This window comes from Aquila chrysaetos, chromosome 2 (assembly GCF_900496995.4).
Source record: "Aquila chrysaetos chrysaetos chromosome 2, bAquChr1.4, whole genome shotgun sequence".
NCBI lineage: Eukaryota > Metazoa > Chordata > Aves > Accipitriformes > Accipitridae > Aquila > Aquila chrysaetos.
This window is the reverse complement of record NC_044005.1, coordinates 52481825-52507134: the sequence shown is the minus strand read 5'-3', so window position 1 is coordinate 52507134 and position 25310 is coordinate 52481825. Positions and strand designations below refer to the sequence as shown.

At 41.0% G+C, this 25310-nt stretch overlaps 1 protein-coding gene across 5 annotated transcripts in view; it reads left to right on the top strand.

The window, feature by feature from the left end:
* The window catches only part of NCOA7 (nuclear receptor coactivator 7), a 98709-nt gene that overhangs the window by 30345 nt on the left and 43054 nt on the right, over positions 1 to 25310 (top strand). For all 5 annotated transcript variants that reach the window (XM_030038040.2, XM_030038054.2, XM_030038022.2 and 2 more), the window contains exon 3: positions 15348 to 15601. In XM_030038040.2, the coding sequence (XP_029893900.1) occupies positions 15348 to 15601 (254 nt within the window). The remainder of the gene's footprint in view (positions 1 to 15347; positions 15602 to 25310) is intronic.

Sequence of the window (25310 nt, the reverse complement as noted above, 5' to 3'; positions counted from 1 at the left end):
GTGGCTATTAAGACATAGGAAGATGGTGAAATGAGAAAAATGCAGCAAGCACAGAGGGAGTATGTGGAAAGAGAGGATATCAATGGCTAGGAAGGAGGGAAGCCCAGATAAGGAATATATGCACAAACATACTTTCTTGAGGGCATCTCCTATATGTGAGACTGTGTCATAGGTTTTTCAGTCAGGTGCTTTTCTTGTTGGCCAGGCTCATTATATCCATGCAACAGGCTTCAAATGTTGGGTGCTCCTCAGTTTGCTACTTCTCCAGCAGTCATCTCCTTGCAATTGTTCTTGCTCTGCTGAGCCGAAGTGTTGATGTTTATTCAGGCTTCCTGTAGCACCCATAATTTATTTTTTGCTTTTAGAAGGAAAAGTTTCCACACATTGTTTTTAAAACAAACCGTCATGGAGGTTTATCTTGGGCGTGAAGAATAGTCAAGCCAAGATCCTGGAGATACTTAAATTTTTTTAAATGACTCTAGGAAACAATACATCATTTCAGCTCATCTGTAAAATGGAAATTTGTTAGCTCTGCTTCCAGACATATAAACATTACCTCACAATCCTGTTATTGAAACTAAAAAAAACAGTTTGCATTTTACTCACAGTTTTGACCAATAACGTATGCCTGAGGCATTTTATTTTCTAAGAAAAGGCTGAAGATACCACTACTTCAGATTTATGGGGTGCAATGGATATTATTTGCTCTGTTATTTAGGGGTGTATGTGCAGAGTAGTTGATTTGCTATGTTGGATGCTGAGAGAAGCTGTGAAATATTTTCTGAAACATACACTATCATGGTTTGCCTTCCAGTTACTTAAAATGGAGGGGTTTCAATGTTTTTAGCAGACTTTCTGCCTGCTGCTGTGTAGGTTAGTATTTCAGCTGTCCTTTGCAACTGTTGTAGTTTTCAGACATTGAAGAATGTCTAGAATTTCACAGAGAGCAGCATGAGGAGCTTTTGAGTAGAGCTTTGGGAGGTTGGTCAGGTCCTTCAGATGCTTGAGAGACACTCGCTGTTCATTGCTCATAAACTTACTGTTGTATATATATAAAAAAAAATGAAAGTTTTCTTTTTATCATAGATGTAAGCCTGGAGAATGAAAGTTGGGGGGAAAATTGAACCTGCTTTTTCTGTAGAGTGTTGCAGTGCAGGGGAAAAGTGTGTTGAACAGCTGCTTATCTTGGGAGCTGCTTCCTCATCTCACGTTGCTGTTGCTTGCTGGACTCTTGAGGTTTTCGTATTAGCGGTCTTGTAATTCTGTGGTGCAGGATGAGAGTCAGCAGAAGAGCATGAATTACCGTCCTCTATTTAGCCTGTGAATCACAGAATTATTCCCAACGTGATTGCTTCCTCTGGGAAGCATAAACAAGGCAGTGGTTTCTGCAGCCTCGGTGCTTTCCAATGCTTTCATCCTCACGAGTAGTGGAGTCATTTAGGATTGAAGAAGAATTTTGTTATTGCATAACAGAGTTAGTGAAAGTATCTAATGGGGCCCTGAGGCTTTCTTCAGGGTTTTTCAAAATTTTCCAGTACCAGGAATGCTATTTATGGAGATACAAAGCTTGCATAAGACAGGAAGCATGGTTAATCTCACCCGTTCACTTCCCTCTGCATGTGAAGTGAGACTGGGTAACAGTGTGGGCTCTGTATAAAGAGGCTTTTTTTAGGAAGGAGAAGAAAGGCAGAGTTTCATGATTTTCTTGATTTCTTTGAGGGCTATATCACAGAATATACAGAGAAAAGAGTTTCTGTTTATTTAATTTTCAAACATGCTGTCTCACACCAGCAATTTCAGAATTTTCACTAATCACCTTGCAAGGTATGTATAAGGCTGTCTTGTCAGTCAGCAAGCATACAATGACCTTGTATTTGCTTTTCCCAAAGGGACCTTTGGGTGTCTCTTATCAGCCTTTAGAAAGAAACTGCAAAAAAGAAACTTATTTAGCCTCCTTTTTAGAACATAAATAGTTACACGGGAGGCCTTTTGATGTAAGAGTCTGTGCAGTTTTGATAAGAGTTGCTATTAACATAGTTGTAATGTATTTTGTCGTCTTCTCCTTCCCTTCCCTGTGGCCTGCAGCTGCGTATGCCAGGCACGAGGGGTGTGCTGGAGGCTCTTGGTGCGCTGGGCCATTTACCTTATCGCTCTTGGACAGATTTAAAGATGTCATATCTTAAAGGCTATAACATTTGGGGGCTTCAAAAGATGGCTTTCTGGATAGGTGAGATACAGACTTTTTACTGTTGTCTGCAGGAAACTGATATAATTACCTTTATAAATTACACTGTGTTTCTGTAGTGTTGGCAGGTATGGTCTTGTCCCTTCAGCCTCCCAGACGTGTTTTCTCTTCTGCTCTTAGGACCTACTGCATAAAATTCTGCTTAATCCCAGTGAACTGTTTTAAAATTAAGCCTAGCTTAAATGCTGGTTTAAATTTAGCATTAATACTTGGCAGATGTGTGGTTCCATGGTCAATTTTAAAGCAATGCTGTGTAAGATGCTACCGAAAGAGGTGGTCCTACTCATCCTTCTGGTTCTGCCACATCTCTTAGGGATGGCAGAGCTGCCATCAAGGAGCTGCTGTGGCAGGAAGGCCCCTTCCAGAAGCAGCCACAGTCTTGTTTAAGTGACATGGAGGCACACACCTAGAGATGCCTAATGGTACTGACTTTTTGGTGGTGCTGTTAATCATCTCTTGCTCGTGCTCTGAGAAACCCCAGCTGTTTTACCACCTTGTGCCAGCAGTCCTGGCCAGCTCTCCTGTGCTTCATACCAGGTGGTGGTAGGGAGTGGGCTGTATGGTATTTTGAGGAGGAGAAGAGTCAGCATCGTAAGATATGTTGGAGTTCGCTGGACTGAAGAAAACCCAGATTGATAAGAAGCTAGACATGCCCCTTCAGGGAAGGTTGCCGGTGTTTCTGGCCCACAGATGAAGTTGCCTGCTTTGTATCTGCTGCCCTGATTCAAGACTTTTGCCCATTTGTTTCTGGCATGTGCCATGCTGGTGGGATGGTCTATTTCTGGTAACAGTGCTGCACATTTAAAGGGAAAGATAGGAATGATAGCTGCAGGAATGTGCTTTTGGAGAGAGGCAGTTTCTTCCCTTCTGTCTGAGGGATTGGAAGGCATTACATAGCTAACTAAAGAGAATTCTGTTGGTAAGAGAAGAAATGCTGTGGATCCTGCATGGGGACACTGGATGACTGCTTGCACTGTATTTGAACTATTAGTTGCATGTTCTGCAGTTTCTGTTGCGTGCCCGTGGGCATTGGGCTCCCTACTCCTGCCTCCCCCAGGACATGAAGCTTTTTCCCTCTTCCCTGGGGCTTTGGACAGGGTAAGAGGCTGTGTGGATATTCCTGACGGCATTAGGTTCCCCGTGGTGCCAGCCTGGTAAACTCTCATGCCCTCAGCATTAATCCCGTTTCCAGACTGGGTTTGGAAGGGATTTCTCCGCGCCCTGCCCCACTCCTGCCAATCTGATTATGGGGAGGTGGGTTGTAAGTGTAGGTCTGTGATGTTTTTTTTTCTGTCCTACTCTGTAGTCTGGGCAGGGAGTGTTTCCTAGGATCATCTGAAATTTAAGCATGTATGTTAGCTATGCTCTAAGTCTCTCATGCTATTCCATTGAGGTCTGTGGGATTCGTCCTGTTGATTTGTGTGAAATAAAATCCCAAGGAGAGCAGCAGAACTAGTTAGGAATTTGGGGAGGAGGGAGAGAATTGTCCTTATAGCTGGAAAACCTTTGTAATGTAAATGAGCCATAAATCAGCTCTCTGAGTGTCTTAATGAACTGAGTATTTTCCTGTCAGACAGCAGTCTGGCACAGAGAACTTGTCTTGTATAGCACTTAATATACTGATAATAACTCCAGGTTTCTACCACTGTTTTTCTGAACTGGCTGTTTTTATTTCAGTAGGTGTAAACTTAACATCTAGCCAATCGCAGGTCAACTTTGTTTAAATTGCATTTTATGTTTTTGACATTACAGTGCATTTCTGTCAGCTGCTGGATTTTTGCTTTCCGTAATGCTTCTATAAATACATGGCTTCAAGGTGTTAATCACATGTTTCAATCAGACAGTCTTTAAAAATCAAATCTGCTTAAGCAGAAGATTTATCTGTATGTTCAGTATCTGTGTTAAAAAGATGATGCTCCTCTTTCCACCTGGACCACAGCAGGTGCTGCATGTAGCAGTTCTGCTTGCCTGAGGCTGAGAAGGTTGTTTTGTTATAGAAGCATTTTGTGTCACAAATGCTGCCAACCCCTCCTTCCCCTTTTTTTTTTTCCCTTTTTTTTTTTCTTTTTTTTTTTTGCAGTCCCACGGAATGTCTTAAAACTACAGCATATGACTCTGGTCCCGTGAACCGATGCGTTTGAGCAATTTTGTGCCTATGAAGAATCATCCTGTTAGGTTTAACGGAACGATGAAAGTTGCTTGTAGGAGCAGCACTGTAGCAAGGGTGGTGGAAGCAGGTCCAAGGCACTGCTGCTGCAGGGTGAGATGCCAGGGCACCGGAGAGGAGGGAAGGCCAGCAGCTCCTCGCCCGCCTGCCGCAGCTGGGGTAGGACCCAGCGTTCCAGGAAGCTTTGCTTCCCAGCCCAGAGGGAATGGGCAAGGGGGGACAGTGGCCAGCGGCAGGACAGGGTGTCGCAGAGCACCTGCCTTATCTGGCTCTGGCTGGGTTTGCTAGGAGGCCGTTGTCCTTGAACGCAGCAGGGGATTGAAGATAGCTGGGCTGCTTCTCCCTGCCACCCTCCTGCTCCGCTTCTGTGGGGAGGAGGCAGAGCACCGAAACTTTCTGGTTTCCTCAGCTTATTATTCTAGTTTGGCATCTGCCTGAAGTGCGGTGGGACCTTCTGGACTTTGCGGAGTCCTGAGAACCTTTGAGATGGAGCAGAACCTCATGTCTTCCTGTCACTTCTTCTTCCATCATGCCGATGTTGGGCAAGATTTACTTTTTGCCTTTGTTTTTCCTCTGCAGTAATTGCTTCTTCCCCTTCCAATTATAAACATTTTGATCACGTGTTTAAAAGTTTCAGCTGAAGAGTAAAAGAAAAAATCCAAACTCTTTTTCAGTCAAAAATAAAAGCATAAGTAATTTAATATTTGATATAAAAACCACAGAGAAATTTTAAGACATAGTAATTGACACACATTTTGTCTCTTACAGCAAACATAACGGAGGACCTGCTACACTAGTATAATGGTATGGCTACTGAAAAATATCAGACTGTGCCAAATGCTCATTTTAGCATAAGGTGTACGCACACGAGAAGTTGCATTGGTACATGCATGCCATGTGATCGTCCCATGGAGACAGGCCCTACCCTGTTGTGTCATCTTTATACTTATGGTTAATGATCTTTTGACCGTGGTAATAAAGGTGGTGCCATATTATTTTGTATAGAAGCGTTGCTGCAGACACCCCCTTTGGGTGCAGGGGGATTATCATTCTCACTTATGAAATATCCATTGTATGAGACAATATCGCCCATTATTCCAAACGCTAAAGCTACAGATTCCTCTTTTCCCCACCCATTATCAGCATTGTTAGGTGTTTCTTTGAACTTTAATCCATGTAACAGGATCTTCAGTACACTTGGGCATTTCCTATTCTGTGCTGAGTGAGTGTTAGTTAATGGGAGCTCTATTCAGGAAGCCCATTAAACTACTCAGTGTGCAAAATGGGTTATAAGTTGTTTGGGGACAATGAATGCAAACATAGAACTGAGACACACAGTCGGTTGGTTGAGATTTGGTTTTAACAATTACTCTGAAATACTTTAAGTAGAACCTTTCTCCACTTGTGCTATGATGCTTCTTGCTGTAAATTTTGTTCCTGAATAGATGAGTTTGCAACTGTTTGTAAGCATGTACACAGCATCTCTTGTATTATATGCTCCAGATGTGATTAACAGAATCCCAGAGAAATACATAGTGGCATTTGGATAATTCTTGCATCATCATGAAAGTTAGCATTTAAAACCATTAGTTTGGCTTCCTTTTTAGTGTTTTTTTTCCCTCGTCCTGGTCTTCTCTATTAATAATAAGAAAAGAAGAAGTTGTGTGGGTTTTTTTCCTCTGTGTTTTTCTTTTTTAAACTATTTTTGGTTTATATCTGTATTAAATTCATGCCATACAGAGTGGTGCAGTGATGCAGAGAGCCTTGACATTTAAATGTTAATTTTCAAAGTAACTTTTTAAATAAAAGCAAAAGCTAATGCAGACAGGTGCTTTAAATCTCAGTCCCCTCCCTCTCCAAGATATCCCTTTTAGTGGTCATTTAAATAAAGAAATAATTGAATTTTTTACTTTACTTTGATCACTGACTTCTTGACCATGGTTACTTTTGGATCCCCCTGACCTTGCTGGTCAGCTAAGTCAGCCAGGTGACTTCACTTATTGAGTTGAGTCAACTTATTCAACATTAAGACCCTCTTTATGAAGAAAACAACGATTTTTTTCTCTTCCCTTCTGCTGTTGGAGAAGCAGTCACTGTCTCCTTGCTTTTTGCAGCAGGGGAAGCTGCCTGTCTCCCAGCCCTTGCAGCACAAACCTTTATGAAAATTTCCTGTCATCAAAGTGCCTTTTCTGGATAAGTGGAAAGAAGCTGCCATAACCGCTTCAGAGGTCTGTTGGGCATGGTGTGGCCTGTGTCTGGTTTGGCTTTCTGTCTTCCTCTTTTTGCTGATCTCAGCCTAATGTTACAGGGAACAAGCGAGGCTGTAGCTTGAGAAGGCCTTCGGTCTGGGCAAAGTGCCTTAGAACTGGCACTGCTGCTTGGAGGAGCAGTCTTGTCTCCTCTTTTGGCCTTCTCCTTTGTGTTGATACAAGTGATAGCACAGCCAAGTGGGATCTAATGGAGGAGTGATCCGACTGTGAAAAATTAATTTACGTATTGGCATTTCTGCTGGGTTATCTTTAATGTAGATAATTTCCCAGATCTGGAGCTGCAACAAACGCTTGTGTGCGAGAATGCGGCCAACTCCTGGGGACAGGATCAATGGTGAGCAAAGAGAGAGGCGCCTTCTTTTGCTGACAGAAGTGGCTTAAAACGCTTCTTTGAGCTACAAGCTTTGAGCCGAGTCTCCTTTTCCTTGAACAGTACCGTGCTCCTCCTGAATCCTAGGGGTTTGCTATGCTTTTTGCCCCATTACCACTGCACTCGCCATGCTTTATCTCTGACAGGGGTCAGTCAGGGATGTTAAGAATGAAAAAAAAATAAAATGAGTGCATGCAGGGATCCTTCATGAGTATGCCCACAGGTGTACGGGCTTCTAGCAGTTTGCAGTGTAGGTACCTGCTGAGGAAAAAAAAAGAAGAAAAGGCTGTATCCCTGTGACTCTGTTCTCCATAGCTCTTCGCAGGCTCTGCCATGATAAATTTTCATAGTTGCTTTTTATACCTGTTTACATCTTTGGCAAACACAGCGTGCCTAAGCTATTTATTTTTAGCTGCTTTTCACCTTACCTGAAAGTATTTCTTGAAAGAATTTAATGTGGTGCCCTTGGTACTTCTCATATAAGAAATACTAAAATACTATTCCCTGAGATTTTTTTTCCTGGAGGTGGGTTCCAGCTACATTATTGCTGCACAATGTATGCCGCATTTCCCGTGGATTTTGCTTTAAATGACCATTGATTTTCATCTACTGTTTCATCGCTTCATTGTAAATATTTATTGCCATTTGAGTTGCTGAGCATTAAATTTCCTTCTGACTGTTTTCAATCAGTTTAATCGATACTAAAACTGGCTCTGTGTTATCGGGAAAGCTTGGCACTCTACCTGATCTGAGAAAGTGGGTGTGCAGCAATGACTGTATGGAGCAGTACACATCCCCCACAGCTCTCCATGTACCCTGTCATCTTCTTTCTTCTTTTGGGTCATTCTCAGTTCTTGCACTTCATTTCCCTATGTTAATCAATTACTAGTTTAAAAGGGACTTCCTCTTTGTTTCATGGAAGTTGAGTTTCTTGAAGGGTGTTCAATTGGGGCAGGGAGGGAGGCGTTTATCAAAGTTTCAGGGAGAACTTGAGATGTGTTTCAGCCAGCCTGATTACCATGCGCTTATTGTCATTGTCAAATAATCTTAACAGTTCTAACATGGTGCGGCTTTCCTGTGCAGAATCCATGCAGCTTCCCTGTTAACAGCCTCCTTTGCCGTGTAAGTGCAGTTCCCTTTTTCTTACAGTTTCAGCCAGCTGATGTCAAGGGGAGTGGTGGCTTGGGGAGCTGGCACTGAGCGTGGGAGAGCAGCTGGAGCCCAGCACCGGCTGGAGGGGACGGAGCAAGGCCATTCCTCCCTTTCCAGGGCTTCGGTGCCGGGAGAGCGTCTTGCCGAGCTGCTTTGGGAAGAATTTGTTGCATGTGTAGGAGCGGTTTGGGGTGATTAATGAATACCGCAGTAGCAGAAAGTATCTGGCATCATTAGCAGAGCAGAAGAGGAGGAGCGGGATGGGAGTGCGGTAAGAGTCAAGTTGGTGTTTGTGACAAGATAGATCTGTGGTGCCAGTTTAATTGAACAAGCCTGTTAAGTGAACCACAGGCAAAGTTAAAGGAGTCATCCGAAGGGAGGGATTTCTTCATTTTGCCTTCTGCCTAAAGCTGTTCTTTGAGAGCCTGCAGTATCTGAGGTTACAAGAGGAGGAATTAAATAGATGTCTAAATCAAACAAAACAGCTTTCCAAAATCCTTTCCCTATGGAAAAGATTTTATTACATTGTTGTCATGGTAATGGATTGCTGAATACATCATAACCTCTTCTGCTAAGTAAACAGAAAAGACAGGGGGATACTTTTTGCCTTTGAAAATAGAAAGTTTATTAAGCTGCGTGGGAACATTGTATTCTTAAATTTAAGAAAATAAAAACTTTCTGACAGCTCAGAACTCTCTCGAGTTTTACCCTGGGAAATTGTGATTATTTTTTTCCCCCCTTAAAATAAACATCAGAGAGCTTAAGTGGGATATTTAAAATTTCCTGGTATCAGTCAGAAGACTGGGGGAAAAATTAACATATTTTCATTTAATCTAAGAACTTCTTTCTATGAGAAGGTACCATGTCTTTAAATTTCCAGAACAGCTTTACTACAAATACTTCCCTCCATGTTACAGATGATGAAATGGAGGTAGAGTGACTTGTTTTTGTAAGCTAATGGCAGTATCAGGAAGAAAACGGACATACCCTGATTGTCAGCAGAGCACTTTATTCTTTGGAGCGTGCCAACTTTCTTGAGCATTGCTGATAACTGCCCATGTGTGAAATCTGGTGCTGTATTTGTTGTAAATTAGTAACAGGAGTTCCAATAAAAGTGGAAACGTCTAGCTTTGACCTGTGCTACTAATACCAGAGCTTCCTGTAGTTGCTGTGTGTCATTTGGAATGACCAGAGTACGGACACGTTTCAGTGTCTGCAATCATGCTGTTGTCCTTGATAACTATATCAGAGTTACTTTCTTCATAGTTTTTTTTTTTTTCCCCTGCAGTTAATTGCTTAAATCTCTCATTAAAAAAAAAAAAAGTGTGCCATCCCTTATTTTTGCCTTAATAGGCAATTCTGTTTTAATAGTAATCGTACAGCCCTGTGGCTTGCTCATTTCCAAAACAGGATGCATGCCAGCCTGAAATGGCTGGTGTTTCATGGAGCGTGCTTTCTTGTGGGGTGGATGCTGTTTAGTTTTAGGAAGATTTCTCACTGAGGATGAATGGTTTTGTATTCATTTCTGTTGTGAAGTGAAAGTAGCCACACCGGGGAAGTCAGGAGTGAAGCATTATGGTCTGGCAAGCAGTCTGACGTCCTTTGGCTTTGCAAGCAGTAATGACTTATTTTGCCTGAGACAGCTTATTCATCAGGTTACATGAGATGGGATGAGAGCACAGCCGTGACCAGACCTGGCCGAGTTGTGCTGGCACCAGGCTGGGTGAAGGGGCAATGGATGATCGGTGCGGGCTGGAATAGAGTAGCTGACTAGGATCAGACCTGTGGGTGCCTAACGGGGATTTTTACTGTAAGTTTTCTGTACGTAGGTTTTTTTTTTTAGTGTTGCAAATTTGATGTATTTAGCTGTTCTGGATGGGTGGAGAAAGGCATGTAGGGTACAAAGAAATGAGTACATATTATATTGAGTGCAGAGATTTAAATTAAGGTGAAAATGCTTAATTCTGAATGAAATAATTGGAGTGTATTTAATTTCATATACAAAGTACATTAACAGAAATCTTGGTGGGAACAAAACAGATTAAGAGGTTTGAAGTGTTTTAAAGTTCTTTTTTACAAGTTCTGTTAATCTTATTGCATATATGCATAAATGGTTTAAAAAACCCAGCATTTGTAGAACATGATCTGTTTGTGCTGTGCAGGATGTTAAGTTGATTGTATGCCAGATATGAAGGCACATTTTAAAGGATGCACATTGTGGAAAATTTCCCAAAAGGAAAACTCTGTCATCTTCAAGATAAAATGAAGATTTCTTCTCCCTTTCCTCTTCTTTTTTTGTGTTCTTTGGAGGGCACTTTGTTAGATGCTTTTGTTTCTAAAGTGAGATTTGTCCATGCTGTATGATTTTCATTAATACATTATAAAAATCATGCCTGATTATCCTAGGAGTTTTTTAGAACATCCTATGATGTGGATCTAGTGCTCTTTGTCTGTGATTAATTATTATATATCAAATGAGGTCCTATTCAATTGTTTGTTATGCGTCTCTTGAAGAAGTGTTAACCAAAACCAAATGGAATTTCTAGAAAAAATTATCGTCAGATTTCCATTTCTTTATTGTCTCAGTGTCAGAGTTGCATAGCTTTACTGGTTGCTTGTAGTCTTCCAGTGGAAGCTGTGCTGATAATATCACCCCTCCTTTCTCTGATCAGTTTTCTTTTTATTCTTCCTACCTACCTTGTTAGTGTACTGGGAAATACAGGCTGTTTTCTTCTAAAAATGCAGATTTCTAAATAATAGAAATAATAATAATAATAAATTCTAAAAATTTATTTGCCTTTTGTAGGCAGTCAGATAGACCTGGGTCTGGTAGATGAAGTAGGCCATTTCTTGAGATCTTTCCTAGTTTGTTTCCCGTAAGTCAGTGCCCAAGCTGTTAAGCAGTCAGTTGCAAATTAATTTAAGTGAGCACTGCTAACCTTGTATTTCTACCTGCCTACTCTGAGATTATGTCTGTTTTAGATTGTTAGTCTTTATTAAATGGTATGAGAATGGTCTTTGTATTGAAGAAAGTTTCTGCTCCCTGTTCCTTCTGTAGGGTAGATGCCCAAAAGATCTCTGCAGCCAGCTCACAGTCCCCATTAAGAACCAGTTCCTCTGATTCTCATGGAACTCAGTGGAAAAGCTCCCATGCTGTCTGCCATGCACAGTAACAGACAGAAAACTTTTACTGGGAAACTCTGTATTTGGACAGACTTAGAAAATGGCTTATTGGTTGTTGTTCAGAAAACACTTTGAGGAGCTGTAAAAGGATGCCTCTATATAATAAATTCAGAAAAAGTGTTTTGTCTGTCAGAACCAATTAGCTTGAAAAATCTTATCTGGCATATAAATGAAATTACAGATGTGTAAGAATCTTTCTTTAGAAACCAGAGTGGTTTTGCAGATGAACTGTTTGCTTTTGCTGCCCTCCCTTTTTCTCTCCCCCTCTTCCTTCCCCCAGCAACTTTCTTAGTGAAACATAACATGTCCATTGACTGTTGGATACTGAGGATACTGAAAAACAAACAACTTCTGCAGTAATGCCTTATCCATTCACTGGAAAAGGTGCACATCGTTTTGTCTGAAAGGCTGATTCAATTGCAAAACCTGACACTGGTAAAACTGAAGGTTTTCATTTATTTATTTATTTATTTGGCCTTCAGCTCCCTTTTGCTCTCATAACCATTAGGATAAGACTGAATGTTGGTTTTATTCAGAGAAGTACCCTTTAAAGCTGAACAAAACCACTCAAAATCTTCCAAAGTAGTTGAAAAAGGAAATAATTTGATAAAAGGCATTCTTAAATCCATCTTTCATGGCAGCTCTTGCCATGAAGGGTGGGAAATACCAGAGAGCTGGGAGACGAGCAGATGAGACCTTCAGCCTCCAACTTCTTTAGGAGGTGATGGGTTTGAAATCTGAGCAGGAGAGGGGCTGGCAGCTTGTGTGGGTGCCCAGTCTGCCTTGCTGGGAGGTGCAGGTCAGTGTGAGAGTAGGGTGGTGGAAGTTGAAGGGCATGCCTCAAGGGGATGGAGTTTTGTTTAAGATGCAGTAAACCCTCCAGCTGTGCTCTTCGCAGCCCAATCTCTGCTGCACCGTACCAGTATGTGTTAATGAATTGCCTTGTGTGTATACAGGACTTTGTATTTGCTTTACTAAGAGGGTGCACGTAATGTCAAAAAGCATAGTAAATTTGAAGCTGCTGTTACAGTTTTAAATGCTGCTGAAGGCTTGTTTTTGTTCCTTGGGATATTATAGTTGAGGTTTTTCAAGATTGAGTGGAGGGTTTTGGATAATTTTGGCCAGGCTTTAGAGACCTCTAAAAGCAGCATCTTCCAAGCAGATATCATAACCCTAGGCAGAGTTGCAGTAACTCCAAGTCCTGTCATGGATACTCAGTCCTCATCTAGTACTTTTTCTAGTGCCAAGGTTGCCGCTTTGAGAGTTGTATGGTCATTGCCTTGAAACGGAGCAGTGGGCAGGAGGAGTAGGCTTGGCACTATCTGAAAATCTGATGCCTGCCATGAGGACGGAATAGAAATTACAGTTTGCCCAGATTCTTGATCAGTCTTACTTGAAAAGTGCCTGTGGTACTGTCCATTCACAGCAGCAGCTGTGTGCTGGGGATGCTGTAGGTTGTGTGATGAACTCTCAGTGGGCTGTAGTGCGTGGGAATCGGACGATATTAAACACTACAGGGAGAAGCATCAGTCAGGTTGCAGTCAGTTCAGATGGTTGTTTCTGCTTCCCTCTTTTCTACCACTAATGGACCAGTTCTGCTTTAGCTCTTTATTCTTAAAGTTGCCTGGGGCAACTTTGAAAACTGTAGTTCAAATGAGTATGTTTTAAGGGAAGTACCGACAGAAGCTGTCAGTATTGTCACGAGGACTGTTGACCTCTAGAGAGGTTTTCCTCTTTATTCTTTATTTTCCTGTCCAAAAAAACATTCTATGTTTCCATTAGCAGCTTTTTTGTTGTTTTGAGGTACTACATTTATACTACAGAAAGCTTACTTAACAGAGCTTGTGATGAAAACAAATAGACTAGGAATCTGAGGACAGAAGTCTGATGCAATGTGAGTAGAAATGGGGCTGCCATTGGGTGCGTGCCAGCTCTCATCTAGTGAAGCAGATGATTTGGGTACCCTGTGATACGCACACATCCAGGAAGGTCATTGAGTCAATAGAGTAAAAAGTCAGGGATCTGTCTCATTTACAAGTCTGGAATCGAGTACAACCGTGGTAAGGATATGCCATTTCAGTGTAGAGGGCTGCTTTGCAAAGGCTTCTACCAGGGCTAAATATAGACATTGTGTATGCAATGTGCATGTAATGTTTTGCGGTTGCTACAGCAGCCTTTGATCAGGACTGTGGTTTATTAGTCAAAAATAAGCTTCCTTTGCATGTGCAGGTTTTCATTAGTCTAAACAAAACACTTCATTTGTTACATAGATATATTCACTTTTATCTTTTATAAATCCCTGTAGGTTGTTTTCGTATGTAGTCAGGACCTGATCTGTAAAGTTTCGCACACAGTAAATCTCTCTTGCTGTGCAGAGCATGAACAACTACTAGTTGTCTTACAAATGAGTGGGGAACCACAGTGTCCTCACTGAGTTGGCTGCAGAATGTGAATCTCCTGCTATCATATTTTAGGAAGCATTTTAAGAAATATGTGTACATACGTGTGTGATAGACACAGCTTTTGCAAGACAGTCTTTTGAAATGTTTCACTGGAAAGTGTTGGTTGCATGTCATCTGAGAAACTGACCCTTCTCAGAGGTCTCAAGCTGGATGTTCTAAACTTGGGAACTGGTTTTAATGTTTTATTAAAAAAAAAAAAAAGTGTAGCCTGAAATGTCTGACTATAATTTTCAAATGTTCTGTGTATTTATTTTTATGTTGTAGCCTGCAAAAATATATGCATAGCATCTAAATATAAAAGGTGGAAGGAAGAATCTCTGAAATTCCTGCATTATGTTAGCAACTTAATGTATTAAGTTTTCCCTTACGTAAACTAATGCTGTGAGATCATGTAACCTTTTCCCATTTGTGGTGACTCATTGATTATCTGTATTTTCTATGCATAATTCTTCCTGTGCACGTAACAAAGTTTTTAGCATCAACAAGATTAATATACTACTCCCTCCCTTAGGTACCTTGTAACTAAGAAGTTAATGTACTAGAGAGAAGGATCATTAGATAGCTTAGTTTTTCATTTTGTATGGTATGTGTCAGTGATTCTTAACTGAGGACTATTTTACTGATGCTGACCCTCAGCCCATAAAGTCAGCCTTTGCTCTTGCTAAGCAAGTCAGTGCTAAAGATGGTGATTTAGCAGAAAATTCCATGTTAGGATTCCTGAAGCATCTTTCTCACTTGAACTGTGGTTTAAGGATTCTTCTAAAAAGAAAATAGTCTTGTTGCTATAGTGATAAGTTGGAAGATTTATAAGCAGCTTGTTAAGATTTCTCTCAGAAGAGCTATAGCAGCTGGAAAATGTTCCCCCACAAGCAGTTTGCGGTCACATCGGTCACGTTGCGGAAGGAGCTGCTGGGTGACATTTGGAGTACCAGGTGGTGTGGATTGTGCAAGGACAAATGTGGAGTAGCATGGGTGGCCGCTGGGAGATAACCTTGGACAAAATGGAAAGAAATAACAAGTTTATATCAAAATAAGTAGCTTTATAAAGCAGGAGCAGTTGACTGTGAAATTGTTATGTTAGCTGTTGCATTATAATACGTTATGATCTGAGGTTTTATGATATCCTAAGCTTCATCTTGAAAACATGATTCAGTATCTTGTTTATACGTTTAGATGTATGGTGGTTTAAAACAAAACAACTTTTTGATGTTTTTTGTTTCTTTTTCCTCATTCCTTCTCCTCAGTAAACAACAGTAAAAACTTTATTACCTTTTTTGTTATTCTTGAGAAGATATCCTTGAGATGATGATATGATTGAGAAGTATGCTGTAGGATAATCTTAGTTACCAAGTTACTGATGCAAAGTGTGTTGTTTTTACTGAGTTGCAAGGAATTCTGATGTTAAATTCATTTTGAAAAAATCAAGTTAGCAAGAGAGTTAACTTGTCTGTAGAGGTTGGCTACATCTTAACATTGTGGGTTTTTTCTTTATGCATAGTTTGAAAAAGAAAAGGCAAGCCAAACAAAACACCGAGACTGTCTCTGCCAATTCCCCTGGATCTCCTGTTTCCAAAACACCTTCTGCAAAAGATGATGAAAGTAAAGTTATTTTGGAGCAAATCAGTTCCTCTGAAGACAACTGTAAATTTGCTGGGGAAAAGGAAACTGCTCCAGACAAAGAAAAGAAAAAGAAAAAATACAATCAACTGAAAGACATCAGACGCACAGAACTTAAAAGATACTATAGTACTGGTGAGTTATGTTAATGCTATAGTATTTTGAAATATGTTTGTTTTGATAACTTGTTAGTGTACTTTTCTCACATTCTGTAGGCCTTCCTTAAAAGGATAATTGACTTTGGATATTCTTCCTGTAAAAAGAAACAGAATTATGTAGTTCTGAATATCATCTGCTTCTAACTTTAACCTTGCAGTTCTGAAAAAATACGTATTTCTTGTTTCTCAGTTCTAAAACTCAGTGTTGTTATAAGCAACAGTTAAGTTCATTATTGTATTTTATTTTTAATTATTTTTAAGATTTGTCTTTAATGTTTTATGGCATTGGGGTTCAGGTCTTTTTGGTGGGGTTATTTGTTTCATAAACTGATGTATACTGTTTAAGACTAATTTATACTCATTTTATCTGTTGAAGTGTGAACAAGTAAGTAAATTAACTACATATTTTTAAACAAGATGTCAAATGGCTTGTGTGCTGGATGGCTCGTTTCACCCTCATCCCCCCAACTGTATTAGTACCTCAGTTAATCATAAATACCTTTTTTTAGATTTATTCTTGCAAGAAATTCAGAAAAAATTCAGTTTGTGCATAAATATGTGAGATGAGTCATATACACATCTGTTTGCAGTTCTGGATTGTAATTTTTTAGATACTCTTAAGTAATTTTGGATACGATTTATGACATACTTCTTCCAGATTTTCTTTTGGTGTTTTGTAGGAATGAACTCTTAGATTAAGAGAACTCTGGTTCCATCTTGTAAAGAATCCTTTTTAAAGAGAAGGAAGGGAACAGACAGTTGTAGGTATTCTCAAAGCAGAGTTCTTTCTTGCTCACACGGCGTGTGCATGGATGGCTGTCTCCTAAGGACGAGTCCTCTTCAGGAGAAAGAAATGGATCTGCAGTAAAAATGTTGTTATGCGTTGACTGGCACATGCAGATTAGTCCACACCTGAAGATTGTCTTTTATGAGGCAACACAGGCCTTACCAAAAAGGAGATAAATCTTGGAGTAATGTTTCCTGGCAAGCTCAAGCATTTACAGTGATTTATTGATCAGTCCATAATTTTTGGCAGGTTTGAATCTGATGAGATCAATAATTTGGAAACTAAAAGCAAAATTGCTTCTCTTTGTCTGAAGTTCTGACCGCATTGTTCTTGAAATAAAATCTGTAGAAGGAAAACTAATGAACGAACCCGTGAACTCTTTCTGGTTTGGTAGTATGCTAATTTTAAAAAGCCAAACACACCAAAATATAAACATCTGTTGCATTCCTAGTAAAGTGCTTCTGCTAAAAGCAGCAATTTATTGGTGGCTTGTACCTAGAGGAATTTGGGGTTTTGTGAGGTAGCTGAATTTTGTTTCTCTAGCGTTTCAGTAGTTTGGTGAAAAATGCTGTGACAGTTGGCACTTGCGGTGGCGAGATGGGGGAGAAGGGGGCCGGTGGCATCCCTCTCTCTCACTGAAGAGTGTGGCCGGGCTGGCAAGGGAGAACGTAAAGTTCTCTAGGTTGTCTTTGGCTTGCAATCCAACAGTGAATACAAATTTATTTTATTTTTTTTTACCTAATGTTTGTTTCATAAGCGTTCCTGTGGTTTGTGTGGACTGGCATCATTGCGGGGGTGACTTGAAATGCTACTGGCCGACATGCGGGTGTGCAAAGCCTCTGGGTTCTGCAGAAATACAGAACTTCTGTTGAGAGGTACAGTAATTCAGTGCTGCTGTTGAACTGAGCACAGACCCGACTGACAAAATCCATAGAGAGAGAAACCCCGTTCTTGTTTAAACGCCTGCTTTCGGTTGTCCCTAAATAAAGACTTTTACCCAGCTGGAGCATCAAAATTAAGGAAGTGAAAGTTTAAAGAGAGATGGAAAATGGTTGTGAAACAAGTGCAATAGCTCCATGTTCCCTATGCAACTCTCAAAATGAAGTCATTTTTGTGGAATCGTTGGTTGCCATAGTGTTAGTCTGCACGTCTTACAGCTGCCTTCGTCCACTACAGCTATAGCTGGCGGTGGTTACCTGCTTAGCTGTTTGTTACTGTTGCTCTCCTGAAAGCTGCTGCCTGCGCTAACATCCCGAGCAGTTTCCAAGAGCTCTCCCTACACCCGTAGCAGCCTGTAAGAGCTGGACTTGTTTAAATAGCCTTTGCCTGCATGCGGCAGAGGACAAAACTGTCTTGTCTCGCTGAGCTGAGTTCTGCCAGAAGGTATGCGTTCAGCAGTTCCCTGCTGGGAGGTGTGTTAGCTGCAGTGGTGAGAAGGTACTGCCAAATCTGTAAAGACTTTATTTTTTAATTGTTGATATGCTTTCATATGAAACTGGGTGAGAGGGATTATCCATGCATATACATCTGTCTTCATTATTTAACGTTATGGATGCATATACCTTGGGTTTTCTTTCTATTCCACATGATTTTTTCCCCTCCGATTTGTCGCTTTATTGATGTTTCTGAGGTGCTCTGACTAAAATAGTCTCTCTCTCTTACTTATGGTTAACCATTTTTCTAGGTGCGTTTGCATAAGGGCTGGAGGTTTTGTTTGATGGTTGTTTCTTCCCAATTACCCAGCTTTGACTTAATGTCTAGAACTTTAAGAAAATTTGATACAAGAATTACTAATTCTTTTTCTAAATGCTTTCTGCACTTTACCAAAATGCTTAGTTTTCCTAGTCAAAAGAAAAATGCGTTAGAGGTAGCAACAGTCTTGCATATTCTCATCTGTGTTGATATGATGATGCATACGATCTTTATTTTGTGGCTTAATGGAGGTCTTGTCATAAGATGCTTTGAGCCTAGAAGGGTTGTGTCTGTCAGTCTAACAGAGTGAAGAATTCTGTACTCTGAATAATCTGGCTTTTGTATTTTACAGGACTATAAATGCTTCTCTATTTATTGTTCTAAGAGATCCGGGAAGGGTCATCACATCTCACTATAATTTGTTCCTTGCACACCATGTCCCTTCATTAGAAGTTCGTGAATGTGTTTGCCTTTATGAATTTGTGAATGCTGACAGTGACATCCTTACTCTTTCATTTTGAATGTCATGCCTTTTAATAGATTTATGCAAAGGCTGATGCTCTGTCAGAAGGATTTTGTTGACTCAGTCAATCCCTCTTCTCCGGTGGAAAGACTGCAACACAGTTTCTGAAGGCTGCGCAGAACTGGAGGTGGTGGTGCTCCCTGCCACGCTTTGTAGAAAACAGTGGTTAAAAGGCTTTTCTAACTTGAAGATGGAAGCGCAGTGATGGAGGGAGGATCTCCTCGCCTGATATCCAAGTGCCGCCTTGCGTTAATGCCTGCAGCCGGCGGGTGGCATTGCCGAGCTGAGGAGGAGGAGGAGGAGGAGTTGCGACTCATACATCCTCTAGAAAGGGATCCTCCAGCATCCCTCTCCCCAGTCAAGATCGTTCTGTACAGCATATCTGCTAGCACTGGGGTGGCACCGTTAGAAATAACCTCATGGTATGAGGTACTGATCACTTCTCTCGAGGCACTGCTGAGTGGCTGAACAGGTACCACTGCCAGGTGGTTTCTCCAGTGTAGCCTCCTATTTTCCTTTTCTCTTAGCACTTGTGGTGTTCTTCAGTGGCTCTATAATGCTGGCATAATTTGTACCTTTCAGACTCCAAATCTCACCCTATAAGACATTGCTTTGCAGATACAGCCCTTGTTCTCTTGCCTTAAAACAAGAGGTGCCGATGCTCCTTGTTGCTCTTTCCTGAGGACCAATGGAAATAACACTCCTTTGTCCTTATTTTTGCCTCATCTCTTGGCTTATGTGGTAATCGGCTTCTTAACTTTGTCTTACCCTTTCTGCTGTTGTTGCTGCAGTAATCTGCTTTCAGACTTCCAAGGATGTGTCTGTCTGGCACAGTGCAATGGTTGCATAGGCACTCCGGCTGCTATAGCCAGCGCTCGGGATGCTCTCCCCTTCTTTTGGGATAACCTAGTTGACCTACTTCTGCAGCTTGGCTGTTTGGTTCAGGCACACTTTCTGTGTGAAAAAACACACAACTGTTTTTGTTGCAAGATGTTGGACTTTCTGAGCTTCAATTTATTTTTTCTTCTTCTCTTTTTTTTTTCTCTCTTTTTTTTTTTTTTTTTTTTCCCTCTCATTGTTTTGCTTCCCCCCCCTCCCTGTGTCACAGGCTCTAAAACACTTTCACAAAGATGAGGGGAGTTGCAGGAACCCAGCAGTGGACCTGTACAGCCTGGAAGCACCAGTTTATTGGCTCTAGGGCAGGATGGGATAGATTTGTTAGGTGGACTCCTGTGAAACTAGGAAACCAGGATTCCTGTCAGGAATTGCTAAGCTGGATGAAGGTGATCGTTTGTGTTGCCACTGAAGACACTAAAACGGGAAAAAATGTGACCTTCTAAAAGCAGGCAGTGTAACAGTGGTGTAAATTAGGGTCAAGCACAACACTCTGAATTTCATCCATATATTTATTCCAGTACAATATAATGTGTCTTTCTACCAGAAGTGCAGAATATTCCTCGCTTCCACTGATTTTGCTTGAAAACATAAGCAGTTGGTAGGTGTGAGGAATTGGTCTTCATTAAAGAATGCATCATAAAGAAAAGTTTGGTTTAGGTGACTTGTGCCACATCACACAGCTACTTTTATCTTACCAACAAAATAAAATCCAGTTGACTAGCTTAATCATTCTGCCCTCTAATCATAAAGCCATCCTTTTTCATTCACTGTATGGTGTTCAATTTCAATTTCTGCAGCGAGTGGGAGGTGAGACTAACAAAAGCTCCTCTTATTGTGGCTCTGATTTCTGTCCAAAACAAGCAGGAGTCATAAATGCCATAAGAGGGAAAATGGTATGTGCCCATTTAATGCGGTAGTATATTGTGTGTTGAACAGGAGGTGCCAGAGTATCTCCCCAGAGTCCAGAGACAGAAAATGGATGCCTTTTTGACTTGTCCTCCCCACCATCGCTCGGGCAGGAGGCGATACGGGAGCAGCACGGCATGCATGCAGTTACCAAGCCTCTGAATGTTCTGGGTAGCTGGCCAAGAACAAATGTTGGTAAATAAAACAGAGAGGGCATAGCAATTTTCATCACTCATAATGTGAGATTTGCCCTGGCTGGCACAGAACCAGCAGAAGCAGCTCCCATGATACCAGCAGTACTTACTCTGTTTCAAAGTTGAATGTTGCTTGCAATGCAGTGAAAATTTATAGATAATTTAAATTTAATAAAAAGGTGGGGCACTTACTGAACCCACTTTGCATAATAGTTTCTTGTAGTTAGGTCATTTGCTAAATAAGCTTAATCTGAAGTGGACTTTTCAGTATATATTGAGTTGAAAATTTAAACTTCCTTCTGCTAATGAGTCCTGGTTTTGTCTTTTGTACTACCTGGTATGGTTATTCAACAGTAGGATGCAGCTGAGGACTTAATTAAGGTGCTAGTCATAAAAAGGTAGAGTGCACTTAAAAAAATAAGAAAACCCATATAAATTCTTGCTGGTAATTAGCTAACTGTAATCTGTCCTAATCTCTGGGGGCTTGATTTGGTCAGCCCTATTCATGTAGCCAAGTACTTTGTATTCTAAGTAATCCAAGTGATTTACAAACTGGGCTACTCGTTGTTGTGTTCAAGTTGCTTAATACAACAGTAAGAGGAACAGGATCTAAATTTTCCCAAGTTCTGAGACCTTGCTTTAGCCTGTGTGTTTCAGGTTGGCTTCAGACAGCAAAAATGAGAGTGGATATAAGGACAGGTGAAAAGGAAAATAATTTGTTTCTTCCAGAATCAAGACCTCAAATAAAATTAAAGCAGCATAGGAAGAAGTTAATTTGGTTGTAATTGCCTGTGTAGAACAAGAGGGTTGGAATAACTTACATATGAGTGCAAACTGGATGTAGTGGGCAGTGGCTGGTTGGGAAGCTTCAGGCAGTTGGTGTATTAGCATTGGTTGCTGAAACCATGCGGGAAGAATGAGGTGGATGAATAACTGAAAGACAGCCAGTTTCAGATCACTTGTTTTGGAATAAGAACAAAAGATCTTGAATCCCAGTGGATCAGTGTTAAGGCCACCAGGCTTATTCATGCTGAGTTGTTAATTGGTGTTTACTAGAAACTGTTGCACGCAGAAGGAATGCCTTGTCCGCAGGCAGGAGAATTTGATCTGAGCAATAAGTACCAGAAATAATGCTGCTAGGACTTAACTTCTGAAAATTTGGATGGAAACATCTTAACGCTGCCTGACCTCCCCATGTGTGGAATCCTCTTCTAATTCTCATCTTCATGGATAAACTCCTGTTTGTTGTAAAACTAAGTAAAAGGCACAAATAAGGGAAACTTGGTGTTTTGTATGTAATCTGTAGGTATTGCCTGTCAACACACAAGTTGCCTTAAAACCTACAGTTAAGACAGAAGACTGAGCTGTTTTTAGGTCTGCTGTTAGATGGAAGTGAAGCTATATGGATACATAAAACCAAATTGTAAACTTGGCCATTGATAGTTAGTAAACTAATATACTTTTCAAGTGGGAAGTGAGGGAGTTGGAGTGGGAGAGTAAAGGACACAACACAAAAACTGTGTCCAGTAACATAAAGAGATTTGTTAACTGTGTTAAGAACAAAAGAGAAACTGACAATAATTTTAGCTCATTATGTGATGCTAGCGGTTGAATTTTCAGTAATTTTCTGATGTGCTTCTGGGCAGCAGGGAGGAGGAAAGGATGTAGAAGGAGAATTGATGTATTTGTATCCTCTGGTGTGATTTTCTCCACTCGAACAGTTAGAAATGAAGGTAAACTTGAGCTTAATAGATGTAATCTCTTATTTTTTTAATTGGCAGAGCTGCTTTTCATGTAGGAGTCCTGAGAGTTTAATTGATGAACCTTCTTGATCATTGATGTGGCTTTTCTTCAGTAAGCCTTTAAAAAGGATTCATACCAGATTTTTATATTCCTTCCTTTAATTTTCAAATAGTCAATCAAGGCCAATTGCATTTGTAAGAATTACGTTGCTGATGTTATGTACTACTGTTTTGTGAGGCCCTTGAGTTTATATTCTAGAACATTGTGAGTTTTAAATTTGGACAATACCTCCCCCCAGGAGGATGATGAACAAGTGTGTTCAGCTCTGAAAGGATCAGGTGCTTGCTGTGTGTGATTTAACGCTTTTATAGGTGGGGGAAAAAAGGTGCCCATCGTATTTGTACAAAGTTGTAAGAATTGTAAGCAGTGCAAGTTACCAATGCTGAGTTATGTGAATTGATTGGTAATTCGAGCACAGGCAAATTGCATGTTTTAAAGGTAGGTTGTAGAATAAAGATTTCCAGCATAAGGGGCCTGTTAACTCCGAAAAATCACTTGGAGTAGTTGATGTGCGTATTTACCTCAGCATAAAATTGCAGAACATCACTTTGGAATAAAAAACAATAGGACAGGTACTTGGAAGTTTTTTGCAAGGGAGTAATGGGAATGACGGTGTGACTGCTGCTGAACCACTACGTCCAAGCCTGGTGTCCGTGATTCTAGGATGAAGAAGTGCTAGAGGGGCCATAGGAATGGCCATGCTGTTTCAGACCAGGGCCCCTTTAGTACAGCATTTGTTCTCCCACAAAGGCCACACCTGGATTTCTGGGGAAGATTAAGAACACAGTGAATTTTGTAAAATTATCCGCACTAATGTTCTCCTGTCCTTCGATGATTTTCAGCTGTTGGGGATCTTCTGAGCTGCTTGCAGTTTGTGCGTTTAGAGAGTGTTCTTCCATATGCTTACCTTGTCTCTCCCTGGGCCTGTGCAGGTTTCTACGATATCTTTTGGTAAAGAGTGCACAGGTTTGTTACCATTTGCATGAAGAGCAGTCTTGCTCCTGCTGGCTTTGTTTGGTGGCCACTGGTTCTTGTAGAAGAAACTGAACAGTCAACCCCTACTCACCATCTCCAAGCCTCCTATGATTTTTTTTTTCTACTCTTCTCTTTATAAAATATCCCTCTTCTATCATTTCCAGGCTGAAGAACTTTGGCATTCCTTACATGTAATCTGTTTCGTGGCTTTCCTTGTCCTTGTTATCCTTCCCTGAACCTCCAGGACCCAGGATGCTGGAACAGGGGATGTTTTTGCTCTTAACTCAGATTCTCTGACTTGATTTACTGTGAGCTCTGTTTAGTACAGCTCAGGGAGGAAGCAAATTTTGGGGGACTAGAGGGAGTTGTGAGAGACTCCTTCAGTTATAACTGTTCCTGAGGGGAGAAAAACCCGGAGCCTTATCCTAAATTACTTGTGTAAGTAATTGAAATATCATAGCAAAGAGTTTTGTCAGGCTGAGCAGGCTAGGAGATGGAGAGAAACAAGTGGAGATTAGAAATCAGGGATACCTTTTTATCAGTAATCACTGAGGCATAAAATTAAAAAGTGTTACAGTGGAATTACTGTCACTGGAGAAGAAATACCAGGATTTCATATTTTCTAAAAGTTACATTTTACTGTAGCAGTTACTCAAAGTAAGATTTAAGACTGTGACTTCTTGTGATCTCTTCTGCAAAGGTCAGACTAGGGAATGACACAACTGGTGTTTGATCAGCTAAAACTGATCTCACTGCTGAAAGAACCAAGTATGTTTCCAAGGGCTGTCTGTTTTCCCAGGGCCTGAATTTTCAGGAAGAGTGAGCACTTACATTCTTAATTATATTTAAATGCAGATGCACTTAACATCTCTGAAAAGCGAGCCCCGAGGAGGGCAGGAAAGCTGTGGAGCAATTGGTCATATAGCACAAGGCGAGGCTGTGGCAGGTGTACATGTGCAGGAGGGGAAAGGAAAGTGTGTCGGGAGAGTTAATGAAGAGAGTTGTCATATTTCTGCCGGGGATAATGAAGGGAAAAAGGTCTGCATGGTTAGCAGGTTCTTCATTTCCAGGATCCACTGGCTCATCATGTTTGGGGTAGTTTGAACTTTCCCAGGTCTTGCCAACTGCCTGTTGGGTCTTGTGCTTGCTGAGCGTGGCTGCCCTGTGAAGTTACTCGGAGTGCCTCAGGGGATGTGCAGCTCGTTGGAGGCGATTTTGGTAGCTATCTTGTTCTGGTGGAAAGGGTTGGACTCTCTTACAGGTTTTTCTCTTCAACGTTTCCTGGGAGGGCTGTCGACCAGGCAGACTGGATCCTTTGCCTCTTCCCCCACCCAGGTTTCCAGGACCCGCACCCTTGGTGCCTGCAGAGCAGTTTTCTGCAGTACCCAGGTATATCAGTGCCGTAGACTCTCTCCCCTGCGCAGTCACTCCCTGTAGCTCTCTGAGGATCTCTGCCCGCGGGGAAGAGGCAGAATATTCTCTTTATAGTTTCAGACAAGAGGTTTACATTTGTAAGATTTTTATCTCTTTAAGGCAGGAATTTTCATAAGCCAAGTACATAAGGAGCACGAGATAGTGCATTTGAAATCATATTGCAAATCTTTTGGTCTCCAAGCACAGATGTGAGGGAGTCATTCTCAGGGAGTCTGTGTAACTCAAGCCTGGTATCCTCAAGGCACACTTTAATTTCTCTTCTTCAACAAGTTCCCATATTGTGCTTGAAATACACTGTTGGAAGTTAACCTAAATGCTCTGAAAAGCAGAACTCCTTTAGCCTGCATTTAAATATAATCATACAAAGTTAAGCCAGATCTTTTTTATTCTGTAACACTTTCGCTCCCAGTTTTCCACACTGATGTTTCCTCATGTCTCATCAGTCTGTCATGATGTCTGTGAAGATGCGACTCGT